General features: G+C 42.1%; 1 protein-coding gene across 1 annotated transcript in view; it reads right to left on the bottom strand.

Moving 5' to 3' along the window:
• The window catches only part of fmn1 (formin 1), a gene marked incomplete at both ends in the record, with an annotated part of 35,767 nt that extends 13,435 nt beyond the window's left edge, over positions 1-22,332 (bottom strand). Inside the window, 12 exons of the mRNA XM_080745086.1 lie at positions 495-624; positions 1,731-1,819; positions 1,917-1,978; positions 5,817-5,904; positions 7,249-7,390; positions 8,607-9,046; positions 9,587-9,943; positions 10,707-10,768; positions 13,771-13,885; positions 14,653-16,485; positions 22,019-22,176; positions 22,302-22,332. Of these exons, the coding sequence (XP_080601212.1) occupies positions 495-624; positions 1,731-1,819; positions 1,917-1,978; positions 5,817-5,904; positions 7,249-7,390; positions 8,607-9,046; positions 9,587-9,943; positions 10,707-10,768; positions 13,771-13,885; positions 14,653-16,485; positions 22,019-22,176; positions 22,302-22,332 (3,507 nt within the window). The remainder of the gene's footprint in view (positions 1-494; positions 625-1,730; positions 1,820-1,916; positions 1,979-5,816; positions 5,905-7,248; positions 7,391-8,606; positions 9,047-9,586; positions 9,944-10,706; positions 10,769-13,770; positions 13,886-14,652; positions 16,486-22,018; positions 22,177-22,301) is intronic.
• Positions 22,333-24,117: the final 1,785 nt, after the last annotated feature.

The raw sequence follows: 24,117 nt of genomic DNA, 5'->3' as shown, positions 1-24,117 counted from the left end.
TTATTGCGATTTTTCCCCAAAAATTACAGCTTTTTTTATATTGAAACATTTTAAAACAATTCTAAACAATATAAAACATTAAAAGTTGAATCATATACTTCAAATCAATGCAGCCAAATAAAGTCAGTCAATCTTTCTGACATTTATTTCAGCCAAAGTGCCAGTGGTACAACATTACAACAACATGTTCCTGGTCAAGATGCCAGAAAACACAGAACACAACTAAAAATAAAAATAAAAATCGCTGTGCTGCAGGCCTACAGCACTGTGCTAGCTTTAGCCATAACATGACATCCTCATGACCTAAAACTGTTCCTTTAGGACCTGTACTTACTCTGACTGAAAGTTGTTAATTTCGCCTTAAAAAAAGTTTTTATTTTATTTTTTATTTTTTTCTGAACTTTGAAAATCGATTAATTGAATCGCCGGCATTAACATCACGATAATATAGTAAATCATTTTTTTTGCACAGGCCTAAATGCGACCTTGCCTACCTGGCAGACTGAGGACACCATATGGACCTTGCGCTGGATGGAAGCGATGCCATCAGAGAACGTGGACTGGAAGATGATGCAGTGAGCTCTGCCGGCAAAGTCTGGGATCTGAGCGAGCTCGTACAGGAACCTGCGACGCACAAACCACATGTATTAGAACCATATTCTGAACCCTGAGCTACAGCTACACCCCCCCCCCCCCCCACACACACACACACACACACACACACACACACACACACACACACACACACACACACACACACACACACACACACACACACACACACAATCCATGTCCCAATCCTCTCAAAGTCTCCAGGCTCGCAAATCTTCCTTTAACCTGTCACGTTCCTCCTTCTTCTAAAACCTCTTCTTTGTCCATGAAATTGATTTATTTGCCATAATTAAAGACACCTTGACTTTTCACTTCAGGTCTCTGCTGTCACAGCAGATGTGACTAAAGTTTTGATTTCGTTTTTCTCTGACAGTGTAGACACACTCTTGGGACCGTGCATACGCATATAGTCCATGGGCCATACAAGATGTCGCTCTCCGAAAGGTGGCAAAGGTTACTATGCATTTTTGAAAAGCTCTATATCTGTAGATTATATTTTGGTATGATAACCCTTTCTGAGACACAGCTAAATTGGTCTTATCAGCTGCTAAAGTTGGTGTCCCATTAACTTTACTATACAGGAAGAAAATGCAAAAAAAAAAATCTGCTTTGAGAAGCATATGAGGGCTCAAACTAGTTTTTTTTTTCATGATTCTGAATCCATTGCAAGCATCTGTTTTGCACGAAAAACATTCCTTGGCTAAAAATGGCCCCACAAAACTATGGTTTATTGATGAAAAGTGATGAGTCATCACTTTTCACAGTTTTGTGGGGGCTGTTTTAGCCCAATTAATGTCCGTGCAAAACAAATGCTTGCAATGCGTTCAGAATCATGAAAAACACCCAGTTTGAGCCCTCATGCATTCCCTGTATACTTCCTGTATAGTAAAGTTAATGGGACACCAACTCTAGCGGCTGATAACACCAATTTAGCTGTGTCTCAGAAAGGGTTATCATACCAAAATATAATCTACAGATATAGAGCTTTTCAAAAATGCATCTTTACCACCTTTCGGAGAGCGACATCTTGTATGGCCCATGGACTAATACTGTGCATTATAAGTTTTCCTTTACTAATTAGTTCTGGTTTAGTGAAGTAACACCTGCTGGATGCTTACTGTTCAGGCTTGTCCAGCAGTTTGACCTGATCTTCATCTGACGTCTTGTAGTGTCTCTGGATCTTCTCCAGCTCCTCTGGCAGAGCTCTCTGCATGAGACACAAGCAGTCGGGAGTTACAACAAGGAAGGCTAATTGAATATGTTCAAACTCTATAAGAAACTAATAACAAAAGACAAGATTTTACATTTTCGTAGAGTGCTTCAATGGTCTCCAGGTCCACTACAGAGCTGTCCACCGTGAGCACAGCTGTAGAAACAAGATCATGACGAGACACAGGTTAGGCCAGGTTCATGTCAGACTAGGGGTGGGCGGTATGGTGATGATTATCGTTGAGACGATACAATGTCTCCACGATATGTCTTTTCAGAGGTATCGTATATATATCGTGATACAACTGAGGGAGTCTTGTAAAAAATCCTGTTTAATCATTATAGAGAGATTCATTGCAGAATTCAATTTAAACCTGCATTTTGGTCTAAATCAGTAGTTCTCAAACTTTAAAATGTTAAGGTCTCCACTTAACTCTGACAGTATACAAATGTCAGAGTTACATACTTGCAAAGTTCAATTTAGACCTCCCAAAAGGAACCCAGAGAGTTTGTCAAGTAACTTGACATAAAACCCAACGTGAAAAAAGAATCGCGATAAAATTGTGTATCGTGATACAGCTTGGGGAAATATTGTGATATTGTATTTTTCCATATCGCCCACGCATATGTCAGACTATTTTTCAAGTCATGTTGAACTTTGGCAGAACCTTGTGATGTATTGTACAGTCCACATATTGTTGATCACCTTTACGTGTTGCCTCTGTGCTAGTGATTCCATTCACCCTCATTGCATAACGAAAATAATCTCAAAATATGTTTTTTGTGGATTGATGTATAAAAGATGTGTTTAGGAACAAAAAATGGCTTGCAACTCTCTTTTAATAGCTTGGTACTGAAGAAGACCAAACACTGGTCGAAACGTTTATGTCTGCTGCCTGTCGTCTGAAATAAATATTGGAGCTATTAAAAGTGAGTTGCGATCCATTTTTTGTTTGTTAGTAATGCTGCTCTGGCAGTTAGTACAGCTCAGCACCAAACAACGGAGGATGTGCATTATTTTTTCTTTAAAATATGTATTTATACATAATTGTTGACCTTAAGTTGTTAGTGCCATCTCTTGCTTTACATTTCGTCAGCTTACTACTATCAAAAAAGTCTAGGAATAATGTCCAATAAGACGTAACCACATGATAATGTGTTGTGATTTGTGTGAGTCATGGACGAAGGAGCAGTGGAAAATCTAGTTAGGCAGGCATAGGAGTTGCGTCGTCATGATCCAAGGAACCCAGGGAAAACATTTAATATTATCTGACCCACGGTTCAAGAGTTATAGGCCAAAATGTTATGCGAGCCGATATAGTATGAAAAAATGTTGTTTGAGTGTCCACACTTTCGGTTTTTGTTGTTGTTTCTAATAAAGAATCTGTTTTGTTTGCGTTCCGTTATGTACTAAAGGTGTGATTTTTAGAACCTGCTTTGAATAGATTCGCTACTTCTGGTGCCCTGATCACAGTCTTCACAGAGCACATAATCAATAGATAAAGATGATATATAATATTTTGACTTGGTTCTACAGTAGCTCAACATTGATTTAAATAAATAAAAACCACTAGTAAGACAAAGTCCCATTTCATATGATTTACTATAACTACATTCCTTTGTTGAATCTACAGTATGATGACGATCCTGGGTCTGATTTATTGGGAAGAACAGATAAAGAAAATTGAAAAGGCTGGGATCTACGAGCCCAGATCCCAGAGGGCCTCCATAACCCGCTCACATGAAGACAGACAGAACATTTGAGAAACTGGCTTCAGAGACTGGAGTTGGAGATTAGCAAAGCAGATAGTCTTTGGCCAATGCTTTTAACCCTACTTGAAATTCACCAACAGCTCATATTCAATGGTTGAATGCAAAGTGAAAATGAAAGTGAAATGCTAATTAGGGAGGGGAAGGTTTAACTAGTGGTGTCAAAAATAATAATCAATAATCGAATAATCGAATTGATAATTCAATTCAATTCAATGCGGCAACCATAATCTATAAAATATGTTGTTCAGTATATCTGACTGCTTTTATTGGCTGATGAAGAATTTGCCATGTTTTGCAGTAATATAGAAAAGTGTGATGCATCGCAATGCATCGTAGAATTGAATTGAACAGAATCGAATCGTTATTTTTTGTGTTCAATCTGTGTTTTGAGATATTTTAGTATTTCAGCATGACTAGTGATGCATTTTGCATCATATGATGCAGCATGATGCATCATATGATGCAGCATGATGCATCATATGATGCAGCATGATGCATCATATGATGCAAAATGCACCAATAATAGGTGAACATTCAGTGCAAAAAGCTAAAAAGAAAGGTGTGTCACAATGCGGCACGTTGTGAACATATCGGCTAATAAGACATTTATTGCAGAGGGAAATAAGGAAGGGGCCTAATATAGAGCCCTGGGGGACTCCAGTCATATAGGGTTTAACCACTTTAACCATTATTTATTGTGTATAGTTTGGCTATTCAAAAAGCAGATATACAAGCTCATAGCGCGGCACGGCACAGAGTGCCACGCTATGAGCTTGTAGAGAAAACTTGAAAATTTGTGCAAATCTTTGAATTATATTCTTTTGAAGCGAACATTTTAAACTCAAATCTTTGCTTCTGGAGGGTCCCCGATAAATACCAATTTGAGATGGGGGGTCCACGGTCAAATACATATAATTCTAGGGGTCCTTGACATTAAAAACTTTGAGCACCACAGATAAAGAAACATACGTTTTTTCAGAAAACCATTAGGATGTAATGGCTCGGGGTATTATGGCATACGGTAAACCGGTGATATTTAAGGTGCTGTGGCAGCCAAGCCTGTGACTGGAAGGCTGCGGCTTTCACTTCCTGGATCAACAGGGAAAGATCTAGACAATCTACTGTAGCTGGGGGAATTGAAACGGTCATAATTTAACAACGATCAGCAATGATCCATTCATTGTGGAGTCAGTCCCTGATGGCCTCCCCAGATGATTTGCTCGGAGGCAAATATGGCGGTAGACCGTCGTGGCACTAAGAAGGCCCCGTGTATGCATTTGTAGTGCATTGTAGGCCACCGCTGACAAAGATCACGTGGTGGAATATGGTCCTTGTTGAATTAGCAGCACTTATTCGCTTTTATTACAAAATGTTTTTTTTTTTTTTTTTTATGTTTTTTATCCCACGGTTTTTGTAACCCATTTTTCTCACCCGGTGACTACCTAACCTGTAGTCCTGGTTTCCGCTCTCCCCCTGCCGCGCCAGGGGACATTGGGGAGCACCCGGCTGGCTAGGGGGAGGTAGTATAGAAACCAGGACTACTGCATGTTTTTGTGTGAAGGCCTATGCCCAAGGAGACACAGGGAGAACATGCAAACTCACCACAGAGAGGCCCTATCGCCAACCCCACCTAGGGTGTGGGTGCTGATGACGCGGGTGGAGGAATACACCCCCAGCGCCCACAGCTTCCCCCGGCGGGAATTGAACCCAGGACCTTCTAACTGTGAGGCAAAGTGCTAACCACTGCACCACCGTGCCCCTACAAAATGACAAATTAAACTAAAGATCTCTTTCAAGTAGGAATTTCTTTCATGTACAGTACATTATTTATATTTCATACATACAGTACATATATATCGCCACTGTCGGGCAGAAACGTTTCAAATGTTTTTTTTTTCATAAAGTAAAGCCCTGCTTCATCATACAAGACTGTCGCACAAGAGTAGTGAAAAGAGCAGATCTACAAGCACACAACGCCTTGCGGTGCGAGGTGTTGTGTGCTTGTAGAACGGCTGTTTTCACTAGTTTAAATTGATTTTAAAATGGTAAATACAAAACAAATGGTTTTGGAGATACAAGGTTTCCACCTGACAATGACGATATATTTTCCATGTTCATAAACAGTGAAGTAAAATGTGTAATCATCAGCCTATTGCAGAACATGCAGTGAATGTACAGTAGGACTATCTAAAGTGCAGATGAGGCTTGTTCCTGTAACCAACCTTGCTTTATGTCCTTCATCTCCAGGTGGAGACTCGAAATGAGGATCCCTACAGCCTGGGAGCGCTTCCCTTCCAGGAGCTTAATGATCTGACACACACACACACGCACGCACACACACACACACACACACACACACACACACACACACACACACACACACACACACACGCGTGCGCGCGCACACACACACACACACACACACACACACACACACACACACACACACACACACACACACACACACACACACACACACACACACACACTATTAGTGGCTTCATTAGCAGTGGTTCTATTGTTAAGGGACTGAACAAACACAGATCATAGCATGTTCTACCACCTCATTGGTAGAAAAGCTTATAACATCTGATTGATGGCACCTTTAGGAGCACATTTGGAAAACTGTGTTCATTTTCAGACAATCTCCTGTGCTGCAGACCATCAACTATGGCATACAGTAATTGTGTCCATCCATGCCACTTTAGGCATACAAACTAGGACATTTCATTCATGAAATCTACATACTGTATGGTGTCTTGAGGTCAATGGCATCAACTCCCTCTAGTGGATGAAGACGCTTAATAGAATCTTGGACTTATTCCAACAATGGAACACTAAATGTGCACAAAGCACCCACTATCCATACTAGCTGAATACTAACTCTTACAAAATGCTGCTTGTGTTTGTTTGCGTCATGATGCTTATCCTGATTCCTCCTGACTTACAGTACAGAATGTCAAATAGCTCTTTAACCCTGCAAGGCCCGAATTAATTTCTACTGGCCCAAAAGAATTTAAAAAAATCAGATGGTGTTGTAGGAGTCCCAATCACAGGAAAATGTAATGTTAAAAAATTAAAAATGTTTTTGTAAGGTTTTATAGCCATAAATCATAAATCATGCTCTAATTTGCATTTTGGGGATATTTTTCACAATAATGACATATGTACATGTTCTAGACATTCTAATGATCACGAAAAACAATATTACAGGCATTTTACTTATGTTTTAGTAAGGAATAGCTTCAGTTAAAAAGTGAGATGTTGGGAGGTGTGAATGTCAGCCACTGTGGGGGGTATTTATATGCAAATATCGTGGCCAATGGCATTGTAATACTAAACAATAGGATTTAATGGTGATGTTAATGTGAAAAAAGAACAGGAAAACTATTTTTTTTTTAAATGATTTAAAAAACGTTGCCAAAAAGCAACGCTGGGCCTTGCAGGGTTAACCTGTGTTTATTTTCCCTTGTATGTGCAATGTTGGCTTATTTTGCTGTTGTGTATATTCACCCAACAACTCAGCAGGCCTAAGCCGGATAAAATGCCAGAGAAACCATTTATTAATTTATTAGACACATATTTGAAAGATCCTGCTGATAATCAGGGACTCTGTTGTTGTGTGTTTGGACACAAACTGAAGGCTATAATTACCTTCCTGGCTTTGGCTTTCTTTTCGTAGGCCTCTGACAGAGGCTTCCTCTTGGTCTGCGCGGTGGTCTTGGCAAAGAGGTCTTCAAACTCGCTGGTGTCGATTATGTTCACTTCCTCCAAGGAGTTCCAGAGCGTGTCATTACTGAGGAAGAGAGAGTTAAGGTTTGTGAGATGAGGAGACCCTGGAGAGAGACAGTGATTTATTTAATTTATGCTACTGCATCTGTTAAAGGGAACTCTTCCAAAAATATCCTGGCTATATCTTCTGTGTCCCATAGATTCATATATTTCAAGCATGGTTGCACAATTTAAATTGGTTTTAGAGTTATTAAGAGTCAATGGACGGTCTCTCCTCCGGCGATGTCATTTGGGGCCTAGACCTACCGATTAAAGCTCAATCAAATGACGCACTGATGAAGTCACTCTATAGTTTCAGCAAAGCACAGTATATATTAAGCATTAAGCAAACTTGTGAGTGTGGGTTTTGACAGAGGCCTTTTCACAAGGCATCAACTTTCAGCAGAGGAAGAAGACACAACAGCAACTTGGTTCCTGTCCATTTTGTCGTACGAGGACAATGCAGGCGTTGTAATAATATAACGTTCAGTTGTCAACAAATCTCTGCACCAATTTTACCACAAGATCAGTTCCTAAATGTTTATTGTCCTTTAATAGCTATTAAAGTGAATCTGACAGTGACTCCGGTTTTGGGAAAACTATCATTAACTGTCACAAACTGTAATCCCTGGCACTGTTGCCTAAGCCACTAATAATGCATCATAGGGGGGGGATATGGTGTACAGGAATCATGCAAGTAGTGATAGACTAAATACTAAAACAAACTAGAATGGTCAGTGGACCACAAACCATGTCAGGATGCTTTCCCAATAATAATACTTATCCTGTCTAGCCTAAAGACTAATTCATAGTTCAAAGATTTGTTTTTTTGGGTTTTCGTAGATATGACTATAGATAGACTGACAGGAAATGGGGGGAGAGATGGGTAGTGACACGCAGCAAAGGTTGTCTGGATCGGGAATCAAACCGGCGACGCCACCAGGCATCCATGTCTATGTGGCAATGTCAAGTGGTATGCGCCTGGACCAGTAGGCCAGCAGGCGCCCCAACTAATTCATAGTTCAGACATGCGTAGTATGCATGCATATACACTCCTAAAATGACACGCAATAGCGGCCTCAGCAGACCTCCATATATGGGCCTGTGTGAAGCACAATGTTTGTGACCACGTGTGTCCACTCTTTCACTTGCATGTCAATAGCACTGCGACATGTTTTGAGCTTGTACATTGGCTATTCTTTACATGTGACGCTGGCCCGCGACAATAAACGACGTCTTACTTTTTGCCTTGGATCTGTATCCTGGTCCAGTACAGGGGCTTCATGGGACATGACGGCTCCACGGTCTCCTTTCGGGGGGGCTTGTCCTCCGTGAACGTCCCACCTGGAGGAGGAGGGGGAGGTGGTGGTGGTGGGGGGGCCAAGCCTGGTGTGGGTGGAGGTGGTGGTGGTGGTGGTGGTGGTGGAGGAGGTGGAGGGGGAGGGGGAGGGCCATTAGATGACTGTGAGAGGTTTGGGACGGAGGAGGCAACACAGGGAGGTGCTGGAGGGGGAGCGGTGGGTGGCTGAGTGGTGGTGGAGTTGTTGGCTGATGGAAGGTTCTGGGAAGCCAGGGCAGAAGGCGGAGCTGGTGCTGATTCTGCTGCGGTCGGCGGTGCTCCTCCAGGACGAAGACGAGGGGATGCTGGGACACACGGCGCCGAGGCAGGAGACACCTCCTCCTAGGGCATTCACCAATAGTGATTATTAGTATTAGAATTATTCAACCTCAAAGCATTCGAATGGTCGAATATTCGACAGGACTGGCCAAACTGTCAAATATTAAGTAAGCTAGAGGCGAACATTGTGAAAATAGCCGAACTACATGCCCGATCTACATGCTCACAACGCCTCGCAACACGAGGCGTTGTGAGCATGCAGATCTGCTATTTTCACAATATTTATCTGTGGAACCGAGTCACATTAAATGTAATACCTACAATTCCAAGTGCTTGTCAGGGTGGGGGTCCCCAGTTCAAATATGTTTATTTTGGGGGTCAAGGCCGAAAAAGGATTGAGAACCCCTGGTATAGAGCATTAACAAATTCATCCACCAGGGTCATTGACAACTCATTCTTATGACTTCCTATCTAGCCAAGCTTTATAAACTATATATTTTTTTAAAGAGAAAAAAAAAAAGAGAGAAAAAAAGCGAATAATCGACTTCGGTGAACAACGTTGAATAGTGACTTTGATATTCGAATATCTGGTGAATGCCCTACCTCCTCCACCCTCTGTCGAGCCAGGCAGAGGCTGATGGAGGCCAGGTCCAGCTTCTTAGGAGGCTCCTTTCGGGCCTGAGGGCTCCCACCGCTTCCACCCGGCTTCTCCTCCTCGTCCTCCTCCTCGGCCCTGACGAAGGTCTCCTTGTCCGTCTGAACGCAGACGGTGCGGAAGGCCCTGCGAACGAGGTCGTCTTCCGTGGAGACGGCGGCGTCGCGGAGGTCCCGGCCGCGGCAGAGACCTCCTCCTCCGCCCAGGGACAGCTGGGAGCGTAGGTGGGCCAGGGCCAGCTCCAGGCAGGAGACCACCTCCTCTTGCTCCACCCGCAGCCTGGACATCTCCTGGACATAGTCCTCCTGAGAAAAGAAAAACATTTTTACACTTTCAGTATTACATTTAGGCCTGTTTTCTGGAAAACCTATGTTTCTCTGTCAGTGGCTCTCTTTTTTTTTCTCTATAATTTTTATCCCACGATTTTGCAACCCATTTTTTCACCCAGTGCCAATTGCCTATGTAATCCTGGGCTCTGCTCTCCCTCTGCCGCGCCTGGGGAGACAACGGACTGACCTCATGCTTCCTTCTATGCATGAGGAGTCCAAGTTGTTTCTTTTCACCTGACAGGGGGGATTTTCCCCAGGATGGACGTAGCGCGTGGAAGGAACACTTTATTCCAACCAGTTCCTTTCCCCTCCATCAAGCGCCCCGGCTGGCCAGGGGGAGGCATTATTGAGACCAGGATTACTGCATGTTTTTGTGAGGGTATCAACCCTAGGAGACACGGGGAGAACATGCAAACTCCACACAGAAAGGCCCTATCAGTGGCTATCAAACTTTTCATGTCAAGGACCCCTTAGAATTATATGTATTTGACCACGGACCCACATCTGAAAATATTTTGTTCCAAGGACCTAAAGAAGGATTTGCGTTACAAATGACTGCTTTAGAAATATATACATTCAAAAATGTGCACACATTTTCACGATTTTTCAAAAATAGCAGATCTACAAGCTTGCAGCTGTGAGCTTGTATAACTGTTATATTTTTAGTTATTTAAAATAACACTTAGTACTTAGGCCTACAGCGTGTGTATTCTCATCTCAGACTTTATACTTCACACACCTGTAAGTTCTCCATGTCCTCCTTGCATTCTCTCTGCAGCTGTAGCAGGGCGGCCTGGTGCTCTGAGGAGAGGAGAGGAGAGGAGAGGAGAGGAGAGGAGAGGAGAGATACTGTATTTACATATGCTTGGTACCATCTGAGATAAAAGGTTTTCAATTATATCCACTCTGCAGTGGTTTATATAGGTTTAGCACAAACTGATAAAGTTGGGGTAGGCTAATATATTATATACTGGTAATATCTAATATATTAATAATTAGGAGTGTATAGCCTATTATCCAAATTGCTTTCCCAATGTCTATCATTTTTGTATTGTGGTGTGTGGTTTTCATCCACTTGATTTAGAATGCTTTTCAAAACTATACCTTTTATAGTTAATGTATCTTTAATAGTTTACTTGGGATAACTAACTAACTGACTAACTAACTAACTAATTAACTACTGTAACTAAAATATGTTTTGGTGGTGGAGGTCTTATTAATACATTTGGGGTTATTACTGTGCCTCGCCACTAGAGGGCATTAAAACATTGGTGATGGGACTCCGACTCACGTCACTTAATCAGGTAAAAGACACAGGTGTGACAGTTGAATTGTGTGGGACTCGGGAGATGTTGTTTCAAAACACAAACAGACTAGCAAATAAGACACTTCTTGCAACACAAAATAAGAGAATAATTACATAAAAAAAGATATATTGCCCGAATGTTTATCTGGTGACATGGCTGTAAAAAGGTTGTAGGCCTATGCTAACCTACAACTACAGCAAGAAGAGTTAGAAGACAGAAGAAGCAACACGACAAATAACTAATAAAAAGCCAAGGTATGCGTCAAATAATACATTGTAACGTAATAACGACGTAGTTAGGCCAGTAGTGTACAGTGTACAGTAGTGTCCTGCATCCATTCACTTGTCTGTATACGTGACTGACGGGCCAATAAAGTAGGCTAAACAACCTGAAACCCGCGAGATAATATTGTATTCTCATGCATTGTTGTGTGTGAAATGTTTTATTGTTGTCTGAAAACGTACGTAGGTATCATTATCTACGCAAATAACTAAACACAGGCATAAAGGCAAGCCTATCTACCTGTCTTTACATTATTTGAGAACAGTAGTAGCCTACAGTTATAATTCACATGACACCGGTAAACACAGTAGCGTCAGTTCAGCAAACGCTAAGGTATGGCAACGCGCGCGTGCAAGACACCAGTCATGTTGCCATACCTTTGCAACAGGCACCAGTTAAGAGTGGGGTGGCTCAGAGTAGATGACAGAGTACAGCAACTTGCAATGGGCCTGGTGTACAAGATACACTACACCACTATGATACCCAAGTACCTGTCAAAATACTTTAAAAACGTTAAGGATGTCCATAATTACAACACCAGAGGCAGCGCCACAGATCACGTTCAACCCAGAGTCAACTCAAAGAAAGGGTCGAACTCGTTCTTCTGCTATACCACAAAAATGTGGAATGCCTTACCGAAGGCCATAAAGGAGTGTGGATCACTAGCATCCTTTAAAATTGCCCTGAAAAACCACTTACAGGCAGCAGCCGTTCGCAACTGGTAAAAAACCTAGCCCAACCCTACCCTCCCTGCCCCTTCCTTGTATATACTTGTATACTTGTATATTCCTTGTATATACTTACTGTTTGTTTAGATTTACTGTATATTCCTTGTATATTAGGCTACTGTTTGTTTAGATTTACTGTTTTCTTTTCTTTTTTTCCCCCCTTTTCTTTACATATCTACTGCATAGTACTGTGTTCTATTTGTCTGTCATTCAATGTTATATGAGATACTTAAATGGTTTCCTGTTGAAATAAGCTTAGTCTTTTCATGGATCTCCTTTTAGTAGACCTTGTACCAGTGAACTGTACCGTCATGAATCTGTACATTTTCCTATGCAAACTTCTAATAAAGCCTTCAATCAATCAATCAAAACAATGAAAGGTACATTTTATTATTTCCCCCCAGTTGCCAAGGTATTGATTGATTGATCTGCTGCCATAGCTTGCCATACCCAATTTACGCCTCTGGGTAGACAGCTATGGGCTATTTAATAATGTAAGTGCACAGAATCGAATGGTATATTCAGTCTGTCACTGGATTTAGAGGTGATCCTGAGGAGGGGGAGAGAAGAATGATATTGTACTACTACTTTTGGTGTACATAGCAATGCATACATTTGTCAGCAGATGGCAGTACATCTCCAAAAGTAAAAGAAACTCTGACAAACAAACATTACAGTGAATTATACTGTAGTATGTACATTTTGAACCTTGGAGACTCTGGATCTTTCTTTAAATGTAAAGAAGTCAGTGTTGGATTTGCTGCAGAGTAACATTGATACCCAATAAATTGTTATGGCCGGTAGGGGTATGTTTTAAGTAATCACATGTGACACCACAGTTCTCTGCTGTACACACGACTACACACACAGGGCGATGGGTGAGGTTCTATATGGGGCTAAGGGTGGAGATGTGTTTACCTTGCAGGCAGTGGACCATATTATTATACAGTCACTCCATGAAATGATACCACAGAACAAACACTGCCAATCCCTACACTGCTCATCACTGTCAATGTGTTGTTAATCCATGCCCACATGGATTTTCATGATTGAATCCAATAATGGAGACACCTTCTGTATTTATAGTAGATTGATTAACATCTGGGTCTAAATCTATCCAGCTGTTTAACAGGCAAAACAGGTGTGTATGTATTGGTGGACCCAAAAGATCACCCTTGAACCATGTATTTATCTAGATTCGACCATACGAGTTATCTTTGCATAATAAGTACATTAAAACATTGCTTTCCTGATTTCAGGAAAATCTGGATTTCAGTTTTCCTCTCATTTCTCTTAATATTTAAAGCAACTTAAAAAGTTTATATAGGCCTATATATACACACGCACGCACGCACGCACGCACGCACGCACGCACGCACGCACGCACACACACACACACACACACACACACAGAGTATATACATATACAGTATACACACTTACTGTACATAAATACAGTAAATAAAATAAAATGTGTTTTTGTTACCTGCTTCTGTATATTTCAGCCCAACTTTCTCCTCCTCCTCCTTGAGTGGTGGCCAGACAGCTTGCAGGCGGCCTGGAGTCCTCTCATCACCCTCTCCTGGTGCGGATGCCTCCGACTGGACAGGGAGAGTTTAAAAGAGAGATTCAACCCAAACAATTCATAGCAACAGCAGGTATGTTTTTATAACCAGCAGTATTAGACTGAGGACACGTGCAGGGACGTGCTGGCCATTGGGAAAAGCGGGACAACTCCCAAACGGCCGGTTCATTCCCGGACGGTCCAGGCCGGCCATTAGGAAAAAATGTAAAATAAAATGTCGGCTTTGGTTCCATTTTGAGGGCTGGGCGGCCAACAAAGTAAATCGTCACTGTCGGGCAGAAACCTCGTATCTCCAAGTTTCAAATTTGTAAATTCTTTCGCAAAGCCCTGCTTCATCATACAAGGCTGTCGCACAAAAGTATCGTGAAAACAGCAGATCTACAAGCACACAACGCCTCGCACCGCGAGGCGTTGTGTGCTTGTAGATCGGCTGTTTTCACTAGTTTAAATCATTTTTAAAATGATAAATACAAAACAAACGATTTTTGTACATACAAGGTTTCCACCCGACAACGACAAAATATAACTCATGTAATTGGCCCACTGGCTTGTCACTTGTCATGATCTGAAATGGCAAATCTTTGAGTAGCAGCAGCGCTATAGAGAGAGATCTCTCTCTATAGCGAACAATGAGGGCCTCTCCAACTCTTTTTCCCGGGCTGACTCAGGGGCCCAGCACGTCCCTGGACACGTGTACTGTAACTGTAATATGTCTAGCTTACAGAGTTACATACATTGCTATGCTCACATGGAAATGTACACGTTTCACAACACAATGCATACTTTGCTATCAGAAAGGCTTGTCTTCGGCGTCGTCTTTTTGGAGGTTCTCTCAAAGAGGGTTTTCAGCACATCTTTATCCCCTCTTATCTTCTTTCTCACTGCGTCAAGGTCTACCTTCTCCGGGTCTTTCTTCAGAGGTTTGGGGGTAAAGAAGGCCTTGAAGGCGTCAAAGGCTGCTTCCGCGCTGGAGAGCGGAGCTTTTGAATCCTGCGCCTCTGAGGAGTCTGTAGCCTCCCATACTTCCTTTGTGATTTCTCTTTCCCGATTGTCTTCATTTTCATGCTTTTCTGTGATCTCGCACGTCTCTCTCTCAGCCTCCCTATCGACTGATTCCAACTCTTCTGAGGGTTCTTCTGATTCTGTCTTCCTCTGTTCGTTCCTCTGTTCGTACTTTCTTTCATCCATCCCGTCCTCTTTCATCTCGCGATTTAAAAACTGTGAAATTTGGGCCAGGAAGTTGCCTTTGGGTTCGCTCTGGTTTGCTCTGGAGTCTTTATCGGGTTCAGGGAAGAGTTCTCTCTTCGTTCCCTGGGACGATGCTGCTCTGATCTGGGCCACGGTATCGTGCTCGGGTCCCGTCACCCCTTTCCTGAGCACCCTGAGGCCACTGAAGAGGGCAGGGAGCTGGATAGGCTTGTCTGCTGTTGGGGAAACTGGAGAGAAGGTGGTCCTGGTTGAGGTGGAGCCAGGCGGAGGGCCACCCGTTGGGGATACAGTAGGTGATGGTGAATTGTCTTTAGGGCCGGGCCGCCAGGCCATGGAATCTGCTTCTGGAATCGTGTCTCTGTTCTCTGCTGCTGCTTCATCGTCCTTCCCTACCACCTTCAACCCCACAGGTATATAATATTGAGAAGGCCCTCTGCTAGGGTCCTCCTCAGTATGTGTCCAAGTCGGTGTGGCTGCTTCTGCTGATGATGTGGCGTGCTCCTCAGAATCCGGATCTATCCTGGACAGCGTTATCACTACCGTTCTGCTTTTGGATTCGCTGGTATCAGATTTCATCACATTCTCGGTAGAACGGCACCCAGCATCAGCGAGCGCATAGTCGCTACACATATCTGACGTGCTGTAATTAGAAACATCTGTAATGATGTATTCATTGTCCCTGGATTCCTCTCCACTGTTACAAGCGAGCATGTTCTCGACGCTGTGGTCGACATTTTGAACGGTGTTATCCACAGTCACTTCCTGGTTGTGTTCTTTGGTCTCATCGCGGTTGTCTGTGATTGGCAGGATATTTTTCTCTCCACCATTGGTTGAAATGCATTCTGGAGATTCATTTAAGTCGACTGCTAAATCCTCTGTTCTGCTTTTGCTGCGATAATCTATGCTGTCGTTGACATTGTTTCCCCCAGTGTGCTCATGTTGATTTGAGTTGTCTAAGGACACTTTCCCGTTATTCTTAGACATCTCTGAGGCCTTAGTTTCCATCCTGCAGCCCAGCAGACTGCTTTCATTCATAGACATGTTCTGCTTGCTGCGTATTTCTTTATTGGTTTCATCCTCTGTTTGGCTGATATCATTACCGCCCTCCTCTGTTGGCTCTTCGTCACTTCCCGTTTCCTCATTTCGATTCATGTCGGGCTCCACCGAGCCATATGACATTACCTCTCCTACGACAGGTGATAGGATTCGATCGGGGAAATGTTTGTAATGCTTCAGAACACATCCGAAGCTGGAATGCCCATTCAGCTTCGAAGTGCCGTCAGGTTTTGCATCAGTCAACATGATAGCACCGTTCTCAGGGGTTTCCTCTGCAGAGAGGGTCCGGATGAACTTCAGGGTGGCAGGCTCCTGACCCTCGTGTTGGCAGCGAGTGAAGAGGGTGGAGAACTGGAACTTGTCCAGGAGTGAGTTACAACAAGGCACCTCTGGGAGGGATTTATTTCCCAGGATGTCAACATTGTTAGCGTTTACTATGCTCATATCCATGACTTGTGTTTACACAGTCTCTGCATATAATCTTACACAAGAAAACAATACATCTCAGTCTACAGTCTCTCTAGTGTTAAGCATGCAGTCCTTGAACCAGAAATGCCTTTCATCTAATCATGCATTCCAGGACCATGCAGTTTATTTTATATAGAATCTACGCACAATTCAAGCAATATAGTAGACGTCTACCCACAACCCTAGAAAGCCATGGTATCGCCACAGAAAATCCAACCTGTGTTCGCTCCAGTTTGTTGTAAATCAGTGAGAATGCTATTCACAACCGTTACTTGTTCTTACTTCAAGTTCTAGCCGAGCTCTAACTATGACTGTTAGTCACTCATTTTAACCAAAGAGAGAATTCCCAAAGAGTAATGGAAAAAAAAACGTCTGCCAAGCCCAGCTCCGTGGTTTTGCTCACTGGAGAGTGACTCAGAAGCGGAGAGTGAGGTACTGTACTTCACCACAGCTGTAAACCAGATCTGAAGTTCATTCACATCCAAATTTCCTTTCCCAGTATCGTCTGTGTACTGTAGCTCCCCTGCACCTGCTGCTGCTGTGGTTTACCAACAACACAGCAGTAGCATCTTGGTCCAGATCCAACAGGTTGTCACCACAAAATTGAAAACAGATGGCGTCTTCCGTATTGGTCCGTCCGAGAGGGTAAAACTTTTCCTCGCTGGGATTTGCCGGCCTCTGCGGTGGCTGCCACTGTTTGTCAGACCTCACCCTGTGGGATCAGTGAGCTGCACTGCATAGGAAAACCTTCCAGAGTGAGTGCACCACACCCAGGGAGAGAGAAGGGCAAACAGCTTGAACATTTGGCTCTGAAACAACAACAACACAGAGGTCTGTCCCATCCCCAGTAGGCACAGAGGAACAGCACTCTAATCTGTGCTAATTAGTAAGTAGAAGGTCTAATCCCACCTACACTCGCCCCCACTTGCATCTCATTTACACTGAGCAAATCAAATGACATGGAACATGGAAATTAACACATATAATAATAACAATTGAGTTTGTCACAAATATTATGTTTGCAGGCTATAATTAGAGTATAACGCTTTACTGTATGTTCACATTAGGCCATTCACGAATAGTGATTATTAGTATTCGAATTATTCGACCTCAAAGTATTCGAATAGTCGAATATTCGACAGGACTGGCCAAACTGTCAAATATTAAGTAAGCAAGAGGTGAAAATAGCAGATCTACATGCTCACAACGCCTCGCGTTGCGAGGCGTTGTGAGCGTGTAGATCTGCTATTTTCACAATAGTTATCTGTGGAACCGAGTCACATTAAATGTAATACCTAAATTCCAAGTGCTTGTCAGGGTGGGGGTCCCCAGTTCAAATATGTTTATTTTGGGGGTCACAGCCTAAAAAGGTTTGAGAACCCCTGGTATAGAGCATTAACAAATTCATCCACCAGGGGCATTGACAACTCATTCATATGACTTAATCCTATCTAGCCAAGCTCTATAAACTATATATCTTTTAAAGAGAAAACAATAAAAATGACTTCAAGTTAGGGGCCACAAAAACGAACAAATGTTCACGGTTATCAGTTTGACTGTTTGTTGTGCTATAGGTCTTATATGACTCAACAATGGACATGTTGTGTCCATTATATAACTTATCAGGGCCTGCTTTATACTGCATTCATGCATTTTGATGCACGTAGGATGATATCTGTGGCAGTCCTTTATAGTGCACATGTTTTGATTTTGATATTAAGAAAATAGGAAGTAGATATTTCAGTATGTTCTATGCACGGATCCCTGGCATGGATGCGTCTTTGTGAGAAACCCAGCTGATGGGATCACTGGCTTTACTGATGTGTTTCATGCACCATTAGTTGAGCTCTACCATCTTTCAGACCAGACCGGATCTGATGAAAGGATGAAAGAAACTAGGATGAAAGAAACATACTGTGTAAAACCTTCAAGTGGATGGAGATGGAAAATGGAAATAAGAATTATTTCTTTGATGTAATGGACAACATCCTCTCAAAATCCAGAAATAGTTGCTACAAATGGATGGAGATATGGCATGTGATGAACTGACTGCACTCAAAACTCATCTGTTGCTTAAAGCTACATCATTTTGAAAGCACTGAGATGTACAGAAGTAGTAAAAGTAGACAACATTTCTGTCTGTTTTGTTTCTTTGTACAGGGAAAAGGGTCTTTATACTGTACTTTTGATACTTATTGTACTTTTACTTTTGATACTTAAATAGATTACCAGATACCTTTCTACATGTGAACTGCAACACTTTGACCCAAATTATTTTATTATGGAAGATTTTGACTTTTACAATAGTGAAATATCTGTAAGATATACCTGTAGACAGAGTATACTTTCACTCAAGTGATGCCTTTTCTCGCCATGTTTAACGTGTAAGAAATCATGAAGCAGTTGCACCTTTGATACATGGTGGCTGGACAGCCACCATGTAAGCCATAAAAGTAATAAAATAACACATGCAGTATTTGGAATCTGGAATGCGGCCACAAGAAAGCTCCTCAGGGGCCGCATTTGGCCCACAGGCCACCAGTTGAATATCACTGTACTATGACCTGCGAGACAAAGGAAAAGGTATCCTCAACTATTCTAAAATTAGCCTAAGGACTACCTCACACAGTTATTCTCACAACTTGTTACACCCATGTTTGTTTTAATGTTAAGATATTGCTCCCTAAGAGCCTGCTGGTGAGCGAAAGATCAACATCCCCTGATATCATTATGTAATATGATCCAAGGTTCAATATCCTGCATGTGTTGGGAGACATTTTTTTACTATGTACTGTACAGAACCTAAGCTGCAACACAAGGTTTCAAATTCCAATGGGACTTTAATGGTATGGTTTGGGCCATTGTGGCCTTTATGCAAGACTTATGTAATGGTAATGAATCTAGATAATCCTATCAAATTAGTATGGGTCTGTGCACAACACAAACGAGCTGTACAAATTCACCGGCCATGATTACCATATTAGATGGATGAATTAAATGTGAAATGTATGGATCTATTATTCCATTGTGTCTTCTCTCTATCAGTAATGATGTCCAGCCTAATAGACCATAGAATTAGGGCTGCAACTATAATGTTATTTTCTTAATGATTATTCTTTCAATTACCTCGATTTTTGAAATATTATTTCAAATAATTTATGTAAGTTATTGTATTGTATTTATATATGTGTATTTATGTTGGTGGCGATGCTGATGATTAATACTTATGACTACTATTGACCAGCCTACCTCGGGAACTGGGACATAATGTGCAAAACCTTTAGAAGCTTAAATGGGTGGGCTGGGAGTTAAGTCTATGGGTATACATGGATCAACATGTGTTTAAATGTTCTTTTTTTCCCCCCAGTCTTCCCCTCAGTTTTCACATACTGATCCTATAATAAGGCATTCACATTGTCTGCTCTGCACATGTAAGTGTAAATAATGTTAACTTTTTCATTAAAGCATTAAACTAGGTACACTTGTACATTGTATGCCCATATATGGATATCCCTGATCAATATTAAGCCCATGTGCGTGACAGTGCTCATCCATATTTGGGAAAATATGTCCACATTTTGTCCAACTTAAACAACCAACCGCAACGCGAGTCACACTTGAAAATTAATTCCGTCCCTGTCCCTTTTATGCCCATGGAGATCCCTGATGTAATCAATATCTGACAAATCAACAATCCACATGTGACCACTAGGTGGATTTGCACAGAGAGAGATGTGTAACGGAGGTGATCCGAACCTCCCCACCCGGCTTCGAACCCGGGTCTCCCACGTGAAAGTCCAATATCTTAACCATTACTCCAAAGGGATATCCCTATGGAACGAGGGCAGATACTAGACTTTTGAGCCTTCAGGCTGGGGCTGCGACTCTCTCCGCCACACTCACCCCCCTTTGACCTCCTCCTACGGGGAAGCCCGGATCCGGGTCACGGCACCAATGTAACGGAGGTGATCCGAACCTCCCCACCCGGCTTCGAACCCAGGTCTCCCACGTGAAAGTCCAATATCTTAACCATTACTCCAAAGGGGTATCCCTATGGAACGAGGGCAGATACTAGACTTTTGAGCCTTCAGGCTGGGGCTGCGACTCTCTCCGCCACATATGCGATCACATAATTTTCGAATATTTCACAACTTTTCACACATTTAGCATAATTTGCAACTTTTTGCATATTTCACGTAACATCCCGCATATTTCGCAACTTTCCGCATATTTCGCAACCGCAATTTCACAGCATAAAATCACGTAAAAACCCTGCATATTTCAGGGGCACCCGGTGGCCTACTGGTCTAAGCGCATACCATATAGGCATTGATGCCTGGCGGCGTCGCCGCTTCGATTCCTGATCCGGACGACCTTTGCCGCATGTCTCTCCCCATCTCTCCCCCTGTTTCCTGTCAGTCTACTGTACTATCCAATAAAGGCATAAAAGCCCAAAAACAAATCTTTAAAAAAAAGAAAAAAAAACCCTGCATATTTCATCGCAAAATCAAGGATTTTAGCCTGCATAATCAAAGATTTTTGCCCGCGTATTTCTGGAGGGTCTATATAATGCATCTACACAGGTCTGTTAAATCCGCCTTCCATTATGTAACCATTAGAAGGAAAACATTCTTTCAGCGATAATGCATCGCTCGGCTGTAGCACATTGGGGCATTTCATGAGCCTGGTGCTTAGGTTACACGGCAAAGGTGGCAAGAAGCTTGACTGCATCAAGGAAAACATATATAGGTCAATACAATACAATTACACAACATTACAGAGACAAAAAGCTACAGTATGAACTAAATAAACTGCACACAAGTTGAGGTTGCCCTCGTCTGAACTGTACTCCAATAATCCCTTCTTTCATTGATTGAGTTGAAGGAAAACTCGAAGGCTTCGATGTGGGGGCTGCTAGGGAGAACTACTTAGGGGCCTATAATATATATATATATATATATATATATATATATATATATATATATATATATATATATATATATACTGAATGCTGGTACACATACCGATGAAAAGAGCTGAACAAACAGGCAAAGCTCTCGATACCGATTAATCTTCATTCTTACTCTCATCTATGGTGTTGATCATGAGCGAAAGAACAAGATTATGGATACACGCGGTTTGATGGTTATTTGACTTAAAAAAAACTAACAAAAAACAATTGTTTCTGTTTACATATTCAAATTCATAAGATGTTTTAATAGCAGATCTACAAGCTCACACTGTGACAAGTTGTCAGCTTGTAGATCTGCTATTACACCAATTGTGACACAGCTATTTTTTGTTTCTTTTTCCGTGTTTTTTGTTTGTTTTGGACCCTGTGTTACGGAGTGGAAAAAGTCACGAATTTCCAGCCGATCTGAGATACTATCTGGCTGGCACACTTCGTTATACTTACGTGGGAGGCGGGTGTAAGCATGGGTGTATCACCATCGATGACATCATGGGTGGCCGTGGTGTTTAGCGGGTGGAGGTGTTTGGGCCTGGTGGTGTGATGGACGTAGAGGGACTCCTCCACCTCCTGCTGCCAGGTCTCCTCCAGTCTCTGGAGGGCATCTGGAGAGGGACAAACACAGTCAGATGTAGAAAGATTGCACTCAGTTGGAGCAGCGGTTCCCAACCTTTTCTTTATCAGGGCCCACTTGAACATCTCCAAAGTGTTCACAGCCCACCCATCTGACCACTTAACACGGCAGCAACACGACAGATCATGTCTTCGGCCCTAAGATCATTTTATTTTATCAATCGATAATCCTATATCCTCCTGCTGAGCTGGGATGAGGTGATGTCAGAACAGGTCAGCTATATTGTGATGTCAGAAGAGTGACAAAGAGGAGTGACAAAGTAATGAGGGATTTTGAGTGACAGGAAGAGTGACAAACTAATGAGGGATTTTGAGTGACAGACAGGATCTGGTGGCTTTTATACTAATTAGAAACCTACGGTCACAATAAGAAGATGTTTGGCAATTATTGATGGCAGAGTGCACAAGGTTTCAAAGAAACAACCACACACACTGTGGCAACCAATTCATTGCTCAGGTCCTTCCTTGCTATGTCTGTACCATCCTCACTCAATATGCACTGAACAGAACTGCTTAGCCTTAGAGATTATCAGATAAAGATCCCAAAGCTAATTAAATTGAGAATATATTAGATTATAGTGTCTACCACTTGAACTAAGGTCTTCTACAGTGTATAAACAAAAACACATCTCTTTTCTCAAGCCTTTAAAGGTTAAAGTCAGTATAACAATATAATGACCTTATGTTTGTCATGGTTGATGACATGGTTGCATATTCTGGTTTTTATTTAAAAAACATTGAGTTTGCTATGCCTGTCATAATTATGAAATGTGCTATACTGTATACTGTAAATACTTTTGACTTGACTACTTGCTACTGTTTGAAACGTGTTGGTTGGTGTAGTAGTGTCACTGAGGGGTGCCTGTCAGGACAAGGAGGGAAGGCCAGCTGAATCTTTGTCATATTTATTCAGTTAACAGTGAACACTGCCAATAAGGCTTGCATATACAGTATAACAGTTGAATATGTGCGTGGTCGAGAATAAGAATAGAAATTTGTTCACTTGACACATTATTGCAGTGTCACTTTGTTCCACAGGATGGCGATCTAACCATAAGGGAAGCAACACACCACATCAGCACAGTGATTCTCAACCTTTTCTGGGGCCACTTTAATTTCAAAAGCGCTCTGGCCCAGCCGGCCCACCCATCTGACAGGAAACTGGATATTTTCCTAATTTTTAGCAAACTCATGTTTAGCAAACAACCAGCAAAACCTGCTGGTTGGTCAGTCAGGGACCATTCAGAAGGCTGAATATGGATTAATTAAAGGAGGGTAACAAAGATACAACATAAGGAAGCTGGCAAAAACTAAACGACTACTGGTACACACAAAGTACAGTATTTAAATAATAAACAGGAATGATGTATCTGAATAATTAAGTAAATACTGAAAAATGCTCCCTATATAGACCAGGCTGGCTTACATTGTTCTATTACCTGTTAACACACACCAAATACTTTATACAGTAACAAAATAATATAGTAACTTGTTTATGAAGGCCATTTTGTGGCAATGAAGTTTCAAGGTAGAGTCAAGCTTCAGAACGTTCTCCTCTAGTGTTAACTAATGCACTCCAGAGACCTTTGTAAATAAACTGTGATGCACTTTATATAATGTACAACAACAAACTGATGCTATAATTCAATATGTATAACAATGCGTTTTTTGGTAGAATGCTGCATGGCACAGGGGATTTCCAGAGCCTGGTCTGGGGTTGCTGTGGTGATCAATATGCCATATTATTAGGGAGATCAACATGTATCGTCCTCCGTGATTGGCCAACCCAACCCCATCCTCCTCACAGACTGGCCAAGCTTCCCAGAATGTTTGTGCCGCCGTACCAATATAAACGGCAGGCATGCACAACAGGACTTAACATGAAAAGAAAAACGAAGCGAGTCATTTAAGTC

Source organism: Nannobrachium achirus (assembly GCF_963921795.1).
Source record: "Nannobrachium achirus genome assembly, chromosome: 16".
Classification (NCBI taxonomy): Eukaryota; Metazoa; Chordata; class Actinopteri; order Myctophiformes; family Myctophidae; genus Nannobrachium; species Nannobrachium achirus.
The sequence above is the reverse complement of the archived record's forward strand: the minus strand, read 5'-3'. Positions and strand labels throughout refer to the sequence as shown.